Source organism: Pleurodeles waltl, chromosome 4_1 (assembly GCF_031143425.1).
Source record: "Pleurodeles waltl isolate 20211129_DDA chromosome 4_1, aPleWal1.hap1.20221129, whole genome shotgun sequence".
In the NCBI taxonomy this organism is placed as follows: Eukaryota; Metazoa; Chordata; class Amphibia; order Caudata; family Salamandridae; genus Pleurodeles; species Pleurodeles waltl.
Window position 1 is genome coordinate 396,710,254 of NC_090442.1, and position 19,248 is coordinate 396,729,501.

Below are 19,248 nucleotides of genomic sequence, written 5' to 3' on the forward strand. Positions count from 1 at the left end.
ATGAACAAGTTTGCAACTGATAGACTGTGGCCTCAGGGCTACGCCAATATATTGCCTCTGGGAGGATGGGCAACCTGTTGCTGCTCGTATCTACCCTCCCTTCACCCACCAATTTGGGGACAACATTTGACGATTGCAGTTCCCAACTTTACAAACACCTCTGCTTAGTGGCCTTATCAACAGAGGACCAGCTTCACCCTAACATTCAAACGGCACCTTACTCACGCCCCTTGTCTCGGGCCCTTTTTACCAAACTGCATTTCATACAAAGCTGCAGATGATTTCAATTAACTGGCATCACAGCTGAGCTGAGCACATGACTCGAATGTTGAATGCAACGTTCATTTCCAGATCACAAGGCCTCCGCCTGCGGCGCTCGTGATCGGAGATTCCTCGGTGGTTCTCATGATGCCCACATTCCGCACTTCCATGAGAGGGTGAACACACAGAATTGTCAAAAAGGAGAAGTTGTTTTTACCAAAAGGTTCTGAGTGACACCAAAGTTGTAAATGAGGCACTTTTGGACCCTCAAAAGTGACAAACGTTGCCCTTGTTGACAGCTACCCATGAAAAGTGTACACTCTTCCTGATTTTATTATCATCCACTAAGATTTTTTCTGAGTACAAAAGGATGCTGTGAAACTTTAATTGTTCCGAATTTCTGCCTTCTGATAAAGTGTTATCTGAAAAGAGAGATTCATTTATCACTTAATTTTTGTTTGCAGTTTAAACAAACTTTTTTCATTCAAAACGTCAAGCTGGTTACTGGAGTAAGGTACCTTTTGTCTTTCTTTCGGGTATTTTTGGAAAATAATGTACTTTAAGGAAAAAAACGCCTTTTTATTAAAGTTTTATGAGGAAACCCGTGCATTTCACCAACAGCTGTGGTCAGTATTTTATTTGAAACTAGTATAAGGTCGAAGCTGTAAAAAGATTCTGCATTTCCAAAGCGGTCACGTCAGAGCAATGAATAACTGGGTTATGAAAACAGTTTTTAATGGCCGTTTATAGAGCCATGCATACTGCTCTTTTATAATGAAGAAAGCTCTTGGGGCACAGGAAAAGTAAAGTCGAGTAGAGGAGTGTTGATGAAGGAGGGGCCGAAAAAAAAGGTGAGATGCTGCAGACCATGAATGGAGTGTTAGTCTCTGCCTACCTCAGCCATACTCTAGGCAGTGAGAATGCTTTAATGCAACATCTTATAAAGACAAGCACTGGCAAAGCCAGTAGGTCTTGCTTCTACGGGTATAGGCTTTGTTAACGTTTTTAGTCATGTAACCATCTTGGAAACAAAATATAAAATAAAATGATATGAAGGGGCCAGCCAGCACTGGCGGCGTCAGATTTATTTTTCTATTGCCGGTGGGAGGGTGGGGCAGGAGACGACACAGGAGGGAAGGGGGCAAACAGACTACACAAATTGTGAGGGAAAAGCGCTATGATGCAGCAGCTGTGTCCGAGTCATAGCACTTTTTTTATTGCGTGGTGGGAGGCAGCATAGAGGGTTGCTGGAAGGTCAACTTGAACAATGGAGGGTGTGGGGAAATAAGGTACTTTGATGCCGACAGCATTTTTAGCGCTTTTTTATGTTAGGGGCAACACAGACAACGGGGGCGATATGGACACCAGATGGAGGCTGGTGGGCAATACTGACAGCAGAGGGTTGGGTGGAGGTCCTGGAAGCAAGCACACAGTCGTCGGGCATGAGGAACATGGAGGGGAGAGACATGCACAAGGGGGGCAGCTGAAAAACTGCATTCTCTTGAAGGGCTTCAGTGCAAAGAAGAGAAGTAGCGCCTAAAAAAATGAGTGATGGAAGGACATAAGTAATGCAGCAATGCTCCAGGGGAGGAACAAACATGACGAGTATGCAAACCTACTGCAGCTGACCAATGAGAAGCAAGCAACTGAGAGTGACAATGAAGCTAAAACAATGGTGAGCAATGAGTGGTCTCCAAGTCCGCTGTTCCAAAACAGAAGGTCTTGCAAGAGACAATCCATGTGCTGTCTTAGGTGAGGTCCAAACAAAGGGAGGGTTTTGAATGTTTTCCAATGTCGCAAAACATCTAAAAGAGAAGAAGAGACTACAGAGATGGGTCTGCCACCCTGCTACTAGTCCTAAAATCAAGGGACCTCATGTAAGCATTTGTTGACTGGAAACAGGAACCATCCTGATTTTCATGCCTGAAGTTTTAAAGCTGTCTCCTGCAGAAGAAAGAGCACCCATAAATTGACTCAAGAACAATGAATAACATCTTTTAAAAAATGATGTTCTGCTTAACGGCAGGGCAGTACAGGGGTCTCAAAATAAAATTTCTGATACTACCGCTATTGAAGCAGTATTCTGCATTAATTGCAGTTGCTTAAACTTACTCAGACAATTCCCAACAATCCATCTCCTAGAGCTGTTGTTTCTGAATTAGGTTGTAGACAACTGGTAACCAGCCACATAAATGTACTCCTTTGGTAAATCCTGAAAAAGTGTGCAAATGAGAGATCTCCTCAGACACCCTCCTGTACTTCTGGGATACTCGAGGCCTCCACGAGCTATGATTCTCTAATATTCCTCCACTGTTGCACTTGCAGCTCTATGGCTCTCCCTACCCTGTTCACTACCAAAGTGAAGCAGCAAAAATGAATTACTAATCTCTGCTAAACCAAACTGAGTCATGTAGGTCAGCATCTCAGTCATGTAGGTCAGCATCTCAGTCATGTAGGTCAGCATCTCGGCCATGACTTGTCAGTTCCTTTTACAGCAGCAAAATGCACTGCTCAACTTCTACAGCCAAATCACAAATTACATTTTTTCTTCTTCAAAGAGGTCAGATCACATCCACGGAGAACAAATAATTAGTACTTATGTGCAACTTAAGGAAAAAATAGACACTCTGTATAATTAATAAATGAAATAAATACTTTTATAACATACACCACCTGCCCCGAACGGCCACAGCGCTACAGTAATGAAGGTCATTTATAGCAATTGAGTAACCCAAATTAAAAATAAAAAGTTGTAATTGTTTTTTTTAAGAATGCTTCTGAGTTGATGATCTAAGCAAGACCAGTAGATCAGTCCAAAACGTCAGAACGAGGAACGTAAACTATCATCCTGTCTTACTAAGGTGGCGCATATTGGACACTTTAAGCAAAATAAGATTCGGGGAATGCAGCGGTCTCTCTGGGAGATAGTCTGTCTCTCAGATATTGCAGGACTCTATTATAGTATGCTCAGAAAGGGGTCACCAGGTATTTGAAATAAATAATAAAAGCACTTTTGTGCTGGCAGCCAATGCAAATGTCTCGGGGGAGTGGGGGGGGAGGGCGCAGGGGGTAATTGATTGACTGCCTTGTGGAGAGATCTTGCAAATTGCACTGGCTGCTGCGCTCTGGATGGTCTATGAACGTAAGACCAGGGTGACCAGAAGTCTGAGATACAGGGCGTTAGCATAGTTCTGCCTCGCTGTAATTAAACCTCAACTAAAGTCAGAACAATAGATTTCAGAAAATAATCTGAAACTATTTCTAAGAATTTCTTCAGCGGTCGCAGCTAATCAAAACATGCAGCAGTGACAGCTAAAACCTGTGGACACAAAGACCATTCTTTGTAATATTTAGTTCCCAGTTTTTTAAGGGTAGGAGATGCTTCTAATTCCCTGGGTTATCAAGTGTGGACTGCGCAGAAAAGGGAAAGATGAAATACAGAATTTCTAACTTTTTAAAGCTGAGCATTAAGCATCACTTTTCGTAAATATATATATATATATATATATATATACACACACACACACACACACACACACAGGAATATGCAAGTGCCATTGAAATGATTAGAACAGGCGATGTCTTATATAATAATATGAGGCGGTTCCCCCCAAGTCACTGCATCAAATGTGCAGGACCATTACTCGAATCACTGGGCTGAGCAGAATCTCGCCGGGGTCTTTTATTTTAACGTGTGTCCACTCCTAGATAACATTTGATTTATTGTCTTTACAGAGCATTTACAAATGCATATGACGTTGGAAGTCCAGGTTTGGAAACCACTGTTGGAACAGAGAACAACAATGTACATATATGAACGCACCTGGTCAAGATATAACCGTTAGGCAGAAAAGGTTACCGTCACTTAGGAAAGAAGTTAAGGGTGTGAAAATGAAGGGTTTCAACTTAAAGCTGTGCTCGATGGAAACAAGACCGTCTTACATTTGCAGAAAGCAGCAGCACGAATAACTCGTGACCCTCATCATCCAAGGGTCTCTGTGCGCCACTCAACATTACCAACCAGCGAGGTTCAGAAAGAAACTGCAGAATTGCTCTCATACATTCATGAGGTACTCGTTCCGCACCTATTAACAGGCATCAGTTTGACAGATGGGAGTTTATAGAAATATTTAAAATGAGGGAACCAGAAGCCGCGGTGAGCTCTATTGTGTTAGCACATTTCTGAGTAGGTAATCTCTGAAACACACCCGTTTAGGAAATGGGCGTAAAAGCGGTGCAGAGTTCATTTAAACAACTGGTTTCGTTTATAAACATGTCTTCCTGAAACCGAATTTTGCCTGAAAGATTTCAAAAGAGATGAAACGTTTTTTTTCTCCGTTTATAGCATAAAGGGAACTGAGACAGCTCCTGCTCGGTGTTTGTGTCAAGACGTACCCTGGCACCTGCTCAAACATAGTCCCTCACCTGTAGTGACGTCCGTCGCTGCGAGGCTGTGGCGTGCGGTACATGACAGCAGAAGCAGCCCGAGTCTAAGCGCCAGGCACGGGCAGCCCGATGCCCTGGAGCGGCGGTGCATGCTTCCCGGGTACCTCTGCCCGGGACCAGCACTGACCGGCGCGCGGAGGGAGAAGGCAGCGGGGGGCGCTGAGCGGAGCAGTGCCAGGCGAGGTGCACTCTCATGGCAGGCGCCCGCCTAGCTCCGGCTGTGGTAACTAAAGCACCCCGGCCCAGCTACAGCTCAATCCCATTTCTAAACTTCCTATGCCTGCAGCTGAAGCAGCGCAGACACCTCCCACTTCCGCCTGACTCCTTAACCCTTCAGTGTCTTCGCAGGCACGCCTGCTACCGCAATTCGCTATCACAAGACCGCTTCCCGTTGGAGCAGTGAAAGCGGTTTCCTTCTCAGGCCCGACAACACGTACCGCGACCTGCTCTGAAACACGCACCACCCATTTCAGTTCGAGGCACTAGAAACAGAAAACAAGGCGGTTTATTGGCGTCATTACTCACTCGGGGTCACAATAGTTTACAGTTTTAAGGCATCGATACCTCCTATTTGGGATGGATGTTGACGCATTTAATCTCTTTCCCTTCCTATCAGACTTGTCTTTCTGAATTGTCACATATGATTAATAATGACTCCACCACCGAATATGTTTCAAAAGGTGTCAACCCAGTACGCCCAGCAGCACTGCCGCTACCAGTGATACGCTCCAGGTTTTTTCACTTGTGCAATCCAAACAAATGTGACTAGCACTTTTTTCACACACGCTTAAGACATTCCTCATGCGATATCCGCACTTTAAAAAGGCTGGTAGCTTCTTACCAACACCTATCGTTGCACGACCACACAAAAAGCCAGCGTTCTTTTCAGTAAAACGTTTTCCTGATCTACGTTTCCAATGTGAAAGAAATAGATGCGCTTGTTAAACTGACATGCATTGCATTTATTGATACATTGAGGCAATCTAAACAGTACTTTACCCAGAGAATTGTGTGTACGTAATCACCTGTCCTTGTGCATTTCGCTATACAGGAATGACATCGAGTCCAGTGAAAACTAGGATCAATTAGTACAGAGAAATATTTGTTGTGGACAGCAACCACTGTTATGTTGGGATGTGGGTGGTCCCAACATGCTAAGTAAGGGAGGGGTGTTTGTGGGATACTCAGAACATGATGATGGTAATGGTTTTGGCCGTTACGTGCAGGGCAAGGTAAAAAAAAGGCCCAGGGGCCTGACCTACTTGTCCAGTAAAGAACTTGTGGTGGGCTGCGTTACGAGCGGATCAGAGAGAGTCAAAAGAGTGGATTAATTTAAGTTTTTAAGTTTTTATTTTCTGTTTAGTCACAGCCTATTTCTTTTAACGGTAGGGCTAAGGGTCTAAGTCTCTGGGTTTCTGTTTCCCTTGACTTCTTTCTTTTCTTCTAGGGTTTTCCTCGGTTTCGCGGTCGCCTTCGGTCTGTGTAGGATGGACGTCTCTCCCGGACCCCGACCGAAATGAAAGAAACAAAATAAAGAATCGGTAAGTACTTCTGGGATAGTGGGTGGGGTACGGTGCTCGTGAGGGTTTAAGGCAACATGCGGGCAAGTTCGTGAAGGGGTGATCAGGGTGGGGGTTTAGGGTTGCGGGGGTCCACACTGTGCCTATTTCCCTTCTTGCCCCTTCCCTTGTCCCTCGTTCACCCTCCCCGTCCTTCCTCCCACTTCCCCGGTGCCTTTCCCCGTAACCGACCTTCCCCGTGACCCTCCCGTCCCTAGGAGGGACCGTACCTTGTGAAGCCACGACCCTCCTGGGTCGTGGCGGCTTTCTCGTTTCTCCGGTGTCTCTTCCTTTTCCCGCTCTCGCGCTTCGGTGGTTCCTCTGGGCGTCTCTTCCTGGTTCTTCGTCGGGGTGGTTAACCGGTTCGTCCTCTTCTCCCCGGCCGGGATTTCCCTTCCGCTTGCCTCCTCTCCGCTACGCACTCGTGTCGCTCTCCACTCTTCTCCTCCTTGGGCTCCGACGCGCGCCCTCTCCGGATCTGTCTCCCTTTTTAATCCGCGAAACCGGAAGTCCTCGATGCTGTGACGACGTGGCGTTTCCCCGTTGCCAGGGGAACGCTGCGTCGTTTCCGTGGATTCGGCCGAAAGATGGCGGACTCGAGGTGAGTGTGTCGGGTCCTCCGGGACCCGTCTACAATCCCCTACCCTAGATCGGGGCTGTTCGAGATCCGATGACGGAGGGAACCGGGAGAGGTAGTCGGCAGGGCCTTGTAGGGAACCAGGGATATGGCGAACCTGGAATGTAAAGGGTTGCAGTTCTAAGAACCATCTCAAGATTCTGGAGTTGGAGTCTTTGTGAGCAGCAAGCCAGGTGAGGGGGGCATGGTCAGTGAATAAAACGAAGGACCTCCCTAAGAGATAATATTGCAAGGAGTCTATGGCCCATTTAATGGCGAGACATTCTTTTTCAATCGTGGGGTAATGGGTCTCACGCGGAAATAATTTCCTACTTAGAAAAACCACTGGGTGGTCAAACCCCTCCTCATCGGGCTGAGTGAGTACGGCTCCCAGGCCTACGTCCGATGCATCCGTATATAGGTGGAAAGTGTTTAAGAAATCCGGGCATTTTAGTATTGGGTCTGTGACAAGAGACCGTTTCAAGCGTTCAAAGCTACGTTGTTGGAAATCGGTGAATGGGGCCAATCTGGTGGGGTTTTGTTTGGTCAGGAGGTCAGTCAGAGGGGCAGCTATGGTGGAATAATTGGGGATAAACCGGCGGTAGTATCCTACTAAACCTAGGAACGACCGTAGATCTTTCTTTGTTTTAGGTTCAGCCGTTCGTAATATAGCCTCAACTTTGTTTTGTTGGGGTTGTAGGGTGCCATTTCCTATGACATACCCCAAATAGGAAATTTCAGTGTTTCCCAGTAAACACTTCTTAGGGTTGGCAGTTAAACCGGCTTCCGTTAAGGTGGAAAAGATTGTATCCAGATGGACTAAGTGTTCTTGCCAGGTTTCGCTAAAAATGACTATGTCATCGAGGTAGGCAGCTGAGAAAGTTTGGAATGGTTTTAAGATTTGATCCATCAAACGCTGGAAGGTCGCGGGAGCGCCGTGAAGACCAAAAGGTAAAACCGTAAATTGGTAAAGACCGGAAGGGGTTGAAAAGGCCGTCTTTTCCTTAGCTTCGGGATAGAGGGGAATCTGCCAATACCCCTTGGTTAAGTCCAGGGTGGACAAATAACGAGCCTTGACTAACTTTTCTAAGATGTCATCCACCCTTGGAATGGGGTAGGTGTCAAAAAGGGAAATCTCATTCAGTTTGCGAAAATCAATGCAAAATCTTATCGATCCGTCCGGTTTAGGAACCAACACTACGGGGGAATTCCAAGGACTATTAGAGGGTTCAATGACCCCTAAGGCTAACATTGCTTCGATTTCGGCTTCAATGACAGGCTTTCGGGCTTCGGGGATGCGATATGGACGAAGACGCACTACTTGTCCTAGAGGTGTGTTAATGTGATGGTAGGTTAATGTAGTTTTTCCCGGTGTTTTGGAGAAAAATTGGGGATGTTGCTCGATTAGGGTATCTAGTTGGTTTTTTTTAGCATCAGTTAGCTTTCTGTTAATATTGGGTTTTTCTTCAGGAGGGGTTTCTCTCATAGGGCATAACTCCAGTTCTCGTTCTTGGGCATAAGAGACCGAATACCCAATATCCGTCTGGTCGGTAGTCTCTTCTGTCGATTTCCATTGTTTTAACAGATTTATGTGGTAAATTTGTGTTTTTCTTGAGTGGGTGCTTATCTCTAATAGATAAGTGACCGGGGAGACTGATTTAATAACCCTATAGGGCCCTTGCCATTTGGCGATCAACTTATGGTCAGATGTAGGTCGCATAATAAGGACCTGTTCATTAGGGAGGAAGGAACGAATTTTGCTTCCCTTATCATAGTAGGCCTTTTGCTGTTTTTGAGCCATGATTAGGTGGCTATGAACGTCTTCCCAGAGGGTTTGTAACTGCCCTCTGAGCTGATGGACATAATCCATCAGGGGTTTCCCTTCTTCCTGTTCTTCCTCCCAGGTTTCTGCAGCCATATCCAGAAGGCTGCGAGGTTGCCTTCCAAAAACCAATTCAAAGGGGCTATGTCCCGTAGAGGACTGTTCGTGGGTCCGTATAGCATATAGAACTAAGGGAAGCTTCTGATCCCAGTTGCGACCGGATTCATCTACAGTTTTCCTTAACAGTGTCTTTATTGTGCGATTATACCGTTCTACCAGTCCATCTGTCTGTGCGTGATAGACTGAGGTGCGTAGCTGGGTAATCCCTAATAACTGACATATTTGCTTCATGAGTCTAGACATAAAGGGGGTGCCTTCATCCGTCAATATTTCCTGGGGAAAACCTATGCGGGAAAATACGGTTATCATGGCTTGGGCTATGGTTTTGGTGGTCATACTGGCGAGGGGTATGGCCTCTGGGTATCTGGTCGCATAGTCAACTATGACTAATATGTAGGTATGACCTTTAGAAGAGGGAAGGAGGGGTCCCACCAGGTCCATGCCGACCCGTTTGAAGGGGATATCAATAATGGGTAAGGGGTATAACGGTGCTTTCCGGGGCATCCCTGGTTCAGTTAATTGGCATCTAGGACATTGGGAACAATATCTGCGTATCTGAGCATATATTCCTGGCCAATAGAATTTTCGCATCAGGTATTCTTCTGTTTTCTCCCGACCAAAGTGACCACCCCCAGGTTGATTGTGGGCTAAAAACAGTACGTGAGCTCTAAATGGTCCGGGAACAACTAACTGTTGTTTGATATCCCCTTTACCCGTCCTAGTTACCCGGTATAGGAGGTGTTTCTTGATAAGAAAATAAGGACCCACCTCATTAGTAATCTCTGTTCTGGCCGAGTTCCAAGCATGGGAAAGGGTAGGATCTTCTCTCTGGCTCGTTTGGAAAGAGATGGGTCGGCTACTAATCTCTGCTACTAATGTAGGAACCTCCTTCGCCTTTTGGGTTTCCTGATATTGTCTTTTTTCCCGTCTCTTTTCCTTTCGCGTAAGTTTCTTTCGGTATGGAGGTACTTCTATAGGGACATGGGAAAAAGGGGCTTCGGTCCACCACTCGGGAGTCCCAGCAGGCTTACGAACTTGATCTAATAGGTCGTAGAACCGACTATAATCAGTCCCGATAATACAGTCCTCGATTAGTTGCTCCATAACCCCTATCGACAGCATATCCCGAAAGGGGCCCCATTCTATTTTAACCGTGGTGAGGGGATAAGTTCCCTTGTCTCCATGTATACAGCATATGGGTACCCAGCGGTTGGTGACCGAAGTACCCAGAGGGATTATATCCTTCCTGATTACCGATTGTCCACATCCTGAATCGATTAGAGCTGAAATGACCCGTCCATTTATGGTGACCAGGTATCTAAATTTCTCATTCCCCTTCCCTGTACACAATACTCTACGTCGTGTGACCCCAATTTCCATAGGCTCCGGTCCTTCGGATTTCCTGGGACATATTCTGGCAATGTGGCCCCACTCACCACAGTGGAAACACTGTGGGGACTGCATAGGGTGATGTTCTGCGGGTATAGGGAACCGCGTTTCCTCGGGAAAATACCTGGGAGTTGGTTTTAGTGGAGGGATGGGGTTTTTTTGGAAAGGTCTCGGGGTGACGGGTTTACTTTCTGTGGAGCGATGGAAAGCACAAGCCAAGTCAATAGCAACCTCAGTGTTCATGTTTGGGTGTTGTCGGATCCAGTTCTTGGTGTTAAGGGGTAGGGAATCCAAATACTGTTCTAAAGTAATTGTCTTAATGACATCCTCCCGAGTTGTCCCTATGGGACCCAACCATTTTTGAGCTAGGTCTTTCACCCTAAAATAGAAGGAGCGAGGGTCCTCGTTCGCGCTCCATTTTATTTTTCTAAATCGTAAACGATAATATTCCGTATCATGTCCAACCCGCCCCAGGATACTTTTTTTAATCTCTTGATAGGAGGTCGTACCATCAGGATTGGCTGATTGGTAGGCAGCCTGCAGGAGTCCCGTAAGCAAGGGGGCCACGTACTGACCCCAGCGTTCCTCTGGCCATTGAGCAGATGAGGCTACCCTCTCGAAATTCGTAAAAAATGAATCTGGGTCTTCCCCTTCCTGGTATTTTTGGAGGACCGAACTGGGAACGTTTGGGTGTACCTTACTAGCCGCGATTGTATTGGTTAGATTCTGAATTGCAGTCTCATGTACTAGTTGATTATTGGCTAGTATTGTAGCCTGACTTTTTAACGCGGATTGTAAGGCCTCCCGGTCTTCCTTGGCTTCGCGTTGGTGTGCTTCCCACACCAACTGCAGATGTCTCTGCCCTTCTGCGAGTTGTTTAATTATGTCCTCCAGGGAAGGGGCTTCGCTCATGATGAAATGCTCGTAAGCCCACCTGAGAAGGGGTGATCCCACTTCTGACACCACTGTGGTGGGCTGCGTTACGAGCGGATCAGAGAGAGTCAAAAGAGTGGATTAATTTAAGTTTTTAAGTTTTTATTTTCTGTTTAGTCACAGCCTATTTCTTTTAACGGTAGGGCTAAGGGTCTAAGTCTCTGGGTTTCTGTTTCCCTTGACTTCTTTCTTTTCTTCTAGGGTTTTCCTCGGTTTCGCGGTCGCCTTCGGTCTGTGTAGGATGGACGTCTCTCCCGGACCCCGACCGAAATGAAAGAAACAAAATAAAGAATCGGTAAGTACTTCTGGGATAGTGGGTGGGGTACGGTGCTCGTGAGGGTTTAAGGCAACATGCGGGCAAGTTCGTGAAGGGGTGATCAGGGTGGGGGTTTAGGGTTGCGGGGGTCCACACTGTGCCTATTTCCCTTCTTGCCCCTTCCCTTGTCCCTTGTTCACCCTCCCCGTCCTTCCTCCCACTTCCCCGGTGCCTTTCCCCGTAACCGACCTTCCCCGTGACCCTCCCGTCCCTAGGAGGGACCGTACCTTGTGAAGCCACGACCCTCCTGGGTCGTGGCGGCTTTCTCGTTTCTCCGGTGTCTCTTCCTTTTTCCGCTCTCGCGCTTCGGTGGTTCCACTGGGCGTCTCTTCCTGGTTCTTCGTCGGGGTGGTTAACCGGTTCGTCCTCTTCTCCCCGGCCGGGATTTCCCTTCCGCTCGCCTCCTCTCCGCTACGCACTCGTGTCGCTCTCCACTCTTCTCCTCCTTGGGCTCCGACGCGCGCCCTCTCCGGATCTGTCTCCCTTTTTAATCCGCGAAACCGGAAGTCCTCGATGCTGTGACGACGTGGCGTTTCCCCGTTGCCAGGGGAACGCTGCGTCGTTTCCGTGGATTCGGCCGAAAGATGGCGGACTCGAGGTGAGTGTGTCGGGTCCTCCGGGACCCGTCTACAGAACTATACCTGTGTCACATACTTTTCTTTGTGGTGGGTCTGGGACGCTGCAATGATAGGCCGATACATAGGCCGCAGGTCTTTGGGGCCTGCGCAAACAACCACTATGAAGTTATCCACTCAATTTATGGAATCTAAATACACCAGATAATGGCCCTCATTACAACCGTGGCGGTAATGCTGCCTACCGCCGTGCTGACGGCCACCAACATACCGTGCCCACGGCGGTATTCCGCCACGTGTATTATGACCCACACTGAGAATTCCACCACTATACAGACACCCACACAAGTCTGCCACACCAAAGGTCAGTGATAAACTGGCGATAGCAGAACCCACACCGTTACGCCAAGAGGAATACGCCCACAGTATTGCAACCCATGAATCACCGCAGCGGTCTTTCAACCATGGTAAACCATTGGTAGTACACACCGACACGCTCAAAATACACACACTCTTACAAAACTACACCACATTGGACAATTCAAACCACACACACCTGACACACATACACCACACCCACACACCCAATCCAATATAAAACACGCACCCACATTACCCACAACCCCTTACAGCAAAAAAATAGATATAAAGCAGAGAGATACAAGGAGCACCCACTCAATCAGAGCCACAGAACACCATCACCCATACACCATTCACGCACATCACAGAATACACCCCAACACATCACCCCACACATCATTCCACATATCCTCACACATATCATTCGCACCACATCAATGGCACCCCAAAGACATCCCAGGTTTTCTGAGGAGGAGCTAAGGGTCATGGTGGAGGAAATCATCCGGGTAGAGCAACAGCTATTCGGATCACAGGTGCAGCAGATGTCAATTGCAAGGAAGATGGAGCTATGGCGGAAAATAGTGGACAGGGTCAACGCCGTTGGACAGCACCCAAGAACCAGGGATGACATCAGGAAGAGGTGGAATGACCTACGGGGGAAGGTGCGTTCCGTGGTAGCAAGACACCAGGTAGCAGTACAGAGGACTGGCGGTGGGCCCCCCACCTCCTCCCCCACAACTAACAACATGGGAGGAGCAAGTCTTGGTGATCATGCATCCTGAGGGTCTTGCAGGAGTAGCAGGAGGACTGGATTCTTGTAAGTCAAATCTTAACTACTTTATCCCCCCACCCTACCTGCATGCCATCACAAACTCCTACCCCTACCATCACCCCCATTACTCCCCCACCTCAAGTATACCCCACTAACACAATCCACCCATCCCAATACCAAGCCCTGCATGCAACAATGCATGGACACCCATCACAGACCTGCATGGACACCCACCACCACAGCATTCACAGTAGAGAGACTCACCCAGCCCACAAAATCACCACTCACACAAGGCCAAGCTGACAGGGAAATCACAATCATACAGGGAAACTCACCCATGCACTAGATGGCACACGCAGACACATTAACAATGCATTTGCATTCCCACAGGACCCATACTCCACGTCACCGGAGAGGAGGTGCCAGCCACATCCAGTCCCCCACCTGAAGAGGCCCACATTGACGAAAGCAGCTCTGCACGCCTGGATCAGGATGACCAACCTGGCCCATGCGGAACCTCCGGAAAGGCGGTTCCCCTGCCACAGTCCCAATCCACCACAGAGCCTCCCCCTCAGGAAATACCACCACAGCACCCACCCAGCGGGCCCATGCCACTGTCCCCAGGACATGTCAATCAGCAGTGTGTCCACCAATACAGGGACCCCAGGCAACCCCACAAACACAGGACGATCAGGGACCTGGGGTCAGTGGCAGTGGGCACACGGTTCAAGGGACAGAGGCACAGGACAACAGGGAAGCTGGGAGGACTGCTGTGCGACAGGGGGAGGACAGGCCCAGGGAACTGACTCTCCACGAGGCACTCTCCAACATCCTAAGAGCATACCACCATTCCCAGGAGACCATGGGCCAGATACTGGCCATGTTGCAGGAGACCCAGCGGCTGCAGGAGTGACAGTACCTGGGGATCAGGGAGGACCTAACAAAAACATACACCATCCTGGTCACCATTGCAGGGGTGCTGGCTGACATGGGCAAGACCATGAGGGAGGCAGTGGCACAACAACGGGCGCCTGACACTAGCCAAACCGAGGAACAGCCTTCCACCTCCGCCGGCGCTAGCGGACAGGAAGCCCCGCCACAGGAACAACAGGCCACCAGCACCCCACCCCCTGCAGAAGGAGAACCGCCCTGCAAATGGTCCCTGCGATCCAGGCAGAAGCCAGAGAACAGTGCCAAGACCCCTGCCAGGAAATAAGACTCTCCTGATTGTCACCGTTTTGTCCCACTCTGTCACCCTGTCCACCTTGAACTGCCATTACTCCCCTTCCTATGCCCCATTGGACAACACACCTGTGATACCAAGAGACTGGACTCTACCCCGGACTTTCCTCCACCATCACCCCAGCCCCTTGCACATCCCCCTCTACTTATGAGCATCTGAATAAACACCCTTGGCACAAATACCAATCTGGAGTCTGTCAAATGATTCACAAATGTATTAGTACAACATTATCAAAGCATTGCAACTCAAATGTACAGTGAAATATACTTTAGGATGACCTTTGGTGGGCAGCAGAGTGGGGCACGGAGATCTGAAAAGAGAGATTCCAAAGGGAACAGTCAGTGGCCATAGACATAGAGAAAGAGGCTGCCTTGTACAATGTCCAACAGATAACTGAAATGTACAATGGAGTTACAGTGTCTTACCTGTGTGTCACTGGAAGTACTGCAGAATTATATTGGTTCTGTTGTCCACATCTTCTTCCTCTGCCGCCTCTTCCTCACTGTCCACAGGCTCCACCGCTGCCACAAGACCATCTCCAGGCACATCCTCCTGCTGAAAAGGCACCTGGCGCCTCAAAGCCAGGTTGTGCAACATGCAACATGCAATGATGATCTGGCACACCTTCTTGGGTGAGTAGTACAGGGATCCACCTGTCAGAGGGAGGCACCTGAACCTGGCCTTCAGGAGGCCGAAGGTCCTTTCTATAATCCTCCTTCTACGTCCATGTACCTCATTGTAACGTTCTTCTGCCCTTGTCCTGGCATTCCTCACTGGGGTCAGTAGCCATGAGAGGTTGGGGTAACCAGAGCCACCTACAAATATCGAGGGATACCTGTTAACCACACACTCACCCTTAGGGACAACCCCATACCTATACATGAATTCATACGGGGTGGGGACCTTTGGCTCACCTATTAGCCACACCCGGTGCCTCTGGAGTTGGCCCATCACATATGGGATGCTGCTATACCTTAAGATAAAGGCGTCATGCACAGAGCCAGGATATTTGGCATTCACATGGGAGATGTACTGGTCAGCCAAACACACCATCTGCACATTCAGAGAGTGAAGGCTTTTTCTATTCCTGTAAACCTGTTCATTTCTCCGGGGGGGGGTACAAATGTCACATGTGTACCATCAATGATACCAATGATGTTGGGGATATGTCCCTGGGCATGAAAGTCAGCCTTCACTGTGACCAAATCCTCCAACTGGGGGAACACGATGTAGCTGGGCATGTGGTTCAACAGGGCAGACAACACTCTGGTCAACACGTTAGCGAACATTGGCTGAGACATCCCTAATACCATGGCCACTGTTGTTTGGAAGGAACCACTTGCCAGGAAATGGAGCACTGACAGGACCTGCACTAGAGGGGGGATTCCTGTGTGCTGGCGGATAGCTGACATCAGCTCTGGCTCCAATTGGGCACACAGTTCTTGGATTGTGGCACGATCAAGTCTGTAGGCAATGATAATGTGTCTGTTCTCCATAGTCGCAAGGTCCACCAGGGGTCTGTACACCGGAGGATGTGCCATTTCATATTCTGCCTCAGCGGTTGAAGCCTATGGAAGAAAACGGTGAGCAGAGGGTCATATTCACACATCTATTGCACTAATGATGATTTGTTTACTTTACAGAAACAGTATGTAAACTCGAGAGTCAGTTGATGAGCCAATGCCTGCTGTGACGCAGTTAGGTGCCATGCCCTGTGCCCCCCTGAAATGGCGGCTGCCTGACCTGTGAGGAGGGACCAGTGGAAATGAGGTAATTGCGCTCGAGTTGTGCGCTGTCGCAGTAGGCGGTCGATGACCGCAGCACAAAATTGCATTGGTTATCATTGGGCCCTATGGGTTCCAGGAGCCAATGGCGATGTACGCCGGCGGTGACAGTACGCACCGCCGCGGACGTCACCGCCATTTTCTATATATTCATTCACTTACTACCTGACCTTCAACAGGAGAGGACCTACACTGCAAGTGCTGCTGTGACGTGTGTCTGGAACCGACCATGGCTCATGTGTCTGGGGAAAGGGCCCTTGCCTTCACTGCGGAGGAGTTGGAGAAACTGGTGGATGGGGTCCTACCCCAGTACACGTTACTCCACGGTCCTCCAGACAAACAGGTGAGTACACTGTGAGCGTGATGCATGGGCCATGAATGTATGGATTGCTGTGTGTGTACGCCACATGTGGGGGGGTGCAGAGGCATCCTGACTTGAGTGCAGCATGTATGGTGGTCAATGTATGTGCATCAGAGGATGGGTGGGATCTGGTGGGCAATGAGTCTGACGGTCCGGACGGGTGAATAATTAGCTTTTCTGCTGCCTTTTCCCACCAGGTCAGCGCCCACCAGAAAAAGGGTATTTGGTGTGCAATCGCCAAGGAGGTGCAGACCCTGGGGGTCTTTGACAGGCGGAGCACCCACTGCTGTAAGAGATGGGGGGACCTGCGCCACTGGGCAAAGAAGACGGCGCAGGCCCAGCTGGGGCTGACCTCCCAACAAGGAAGGGGTGCCCGCCGCACCATGACCCCCATGATGTTCCGCATCCTGGCGGTGGCCTACCGGAGTTGGATGGGCATTTGAAGGCATCACAGCAGCCACAAGGGGGTGAATACAGAATCTGAAACCTGACTTTGCGCGCGTTAGGAGGTACGTGGGTGGGGGATGTGGGCTGTGGATGCCTCTAGGCCAGGGCCGACATGGCAGGGTAGGTCCCTTGTCGGGCAGGCTCTGGAGCACTCCTACCCCAATAGTGTAAGTGGGCATCAACTACTGGGCAGGGTCCTGTGGGTTTCTGGTGTGCAGATGATGGCGTTAGGCGTTGCACCCCATGGGCTGGTGACTGTCTTAGTAAATGGTTGGGCATGGCCTAGTGCATAGGGCTCCTCCCTGTGTGTTGTGTACGCCAACAGTAGTGGTGTTGCTGGCATTGACCAAGTGTTTCCTCTGTCTCTCCCCCCCCCCTTTTTGTTTTGTCACCTTGTCCTTATGTGCATTAGCATCATCTGGCGGAGGAGCAGAGGCACCGGCGACCGAGGGAGCTGCATCCCACATGGGCCTGGAGGCCGAATCCACCGAGGGTGAGGGCACCAGTGGGACAGAGTGCAAGGGGAGCACCATGACGGGGACAGCAGGGGAGACCACAGACAGCGACTCCTCCTCTGATGGAAGCTCCCTGGCGGCGGCGGACACCTCCGTGCCCACCCCAACAACAGGTACAGCCGCCACCCACCCTACCAGCACCGCCCTCCCAGCAGCCCCTCTGCGTGTTTCCCGTGCCCGCTCACCCAGGAGGGTGGGCATCTACTTTGCCCCAGGCACCTTAGGCCCGGCCCCAGTCAGCCCTGCTGCCCTCAGTGAGGAGGCTATTGACCACCTGAGATCCCGCACTGTTGGGCAGTCAACCACACTGAATGCCATCCAGGGTGTCAAGAGGCATTTGCAACAAACAAATGCATACCTGGAGGTCATTCACTCTGGCGTGCCCAACAGAGAGCATTTCAGGCTCTGGCCTCAGCACTGATGGCAGCCCTTGCCCTGTGTCTAGCCTCCCCCACCAACTTCCCCTACCCAGACCCAATCCCCTCAACCTCAGCCTATCCCAAGCACACCTTCAGACCAGCATTCACCCAAATCACCACACAAAAGTGGCTCAGGCAAACATGAGCACCACACTTCATCTCACAGGCACTCACACAAGCACCATACCCATGCAAACACACCAACATCCACTGCCTCCACTGTGTCCCCCTCCTCTTCGTCCACCTCCCTCCCAGTAGCATCTCCACTCACACCTGCATGCACTACATCTTCATCCACTACCTCCATCACCAGCATGCCCATCACAACACACCCCTCACTAGTAGTCACCACCCCCACAACCATGCATACGTCCCCTGTGTTCTCTCCCAGTGTGTCTGTGACCCCTCCTCCCAAAGTACACAAACGCAAGCACCCATCCACCCAACAGCCATCCACCTCACAACAGCATCCAGCCCATGCACATTCAACCAAACTCAGCAGACAGACACTCCTACAGCCACTCCCTCTTCCTCCACTCCCATACCCTCTCCATCTTCCCGTCCCAGTGTATCTAAAAAACTTTTCCTGGCAAACATTGACCTGTTCCATACCCCTCCCCCGTCCTTCCGCTCGGGCCAGGGTGTCGAGAACCCAGGCCAGCACCTCAGCCACCAAGTTGGCATCCGCTGTGGTACCTGCAGCTCCCAGAGGATCAAAGGGGGGACCCATCAGGCCAGCCAGTGTGCCACCGACCCCTGCAAAGGACCAAACCATTCCGCCACATGCTAAGGTGAAGAACGGGACAGCATGCAGCAAGGGCAAGGAGCACGACCCAACCCAGCAAGGCCTCCTCCAAAACTCCAGCTGCCAGAGCCAAGGTCCCAGCAGCATCTGCCAAGGTGAGAAAGGTGCAGAAAAGCCAAGCCAAGGCACTTCAGGCCTCGGAAGCTTCAGGTGAGGGCCTGGTGGCCACCATCAGAACCGACAGCCCCGCCACCTGTACCGCGGCCAGCACCGCCAGCATCCCCGCTGGAAGCACCACCACCTGCACCGACGTAGCCACCACTACTGTCAGCAGCAGCATCCCCAGTGAGCAGCCGTCCGAGGCTGCAGGAGACGGGCTGGTGCCTCCCTCCACCACTGGCAGCACCGGCACCTGCACCACGGCCAGCACTGCCAGCATCCCCTCCGCAAGCACCACCACAAGCACCGCCACCTGCACCACTGACAGTAGGACCACTACTGTCAGCAGCAGCATCCCCAGTGAGCAGCCGTCTGAGGCTACAGGAGACGGGCTGGAGCCTCCCAC

General features: G+C 50.0%; 1 protein-coding gene and 1 long non-coding RNA gene across 3 annotated transcripts in view; one reads left to right on the top strand and one right to left on the bottom strand.

Moving 5' to 3' along the window:
* Nucleotides 1-5,027, bottom strand: part of TM7SF3 (transmembrane 7 superfamily member 3) — a 226,662-nt gene extending 221,635 nt beyond the window's left edge. Inside the window, exon 1 of the mRNA XM_069228617.1 lies at nt 4,687-5,027. Coding sequence (XP_069084718.1) covers nt 4,687-4,798 — 112 coding nt within the window. The 5' untranslated portion in view covers nt 4,799-5,027. The remainder of the gene's footprint in view (nt 1-4,686) is intronic.
* LOC138287788 (uncharacterized) overlaps nt 1-19,248 on the top strand; it is an 86,678-nt gene that overhangs the window by 15,987 nt on the left and 51,443 nt on the right. For both annotated transcript variants that reach the window (XR_011202282.1, XR_011202283.1), the window contains exons 2-3: nt 6,155-6,248; nt 11,348-11,441. This is a non-coding gene — a long non-coding RNA (uncharacterized lncRNA). The remainder of the gene's footprint in view (nt 1-6,154; nt 6,249-11,347; nt 11,442-19,248) is intronic.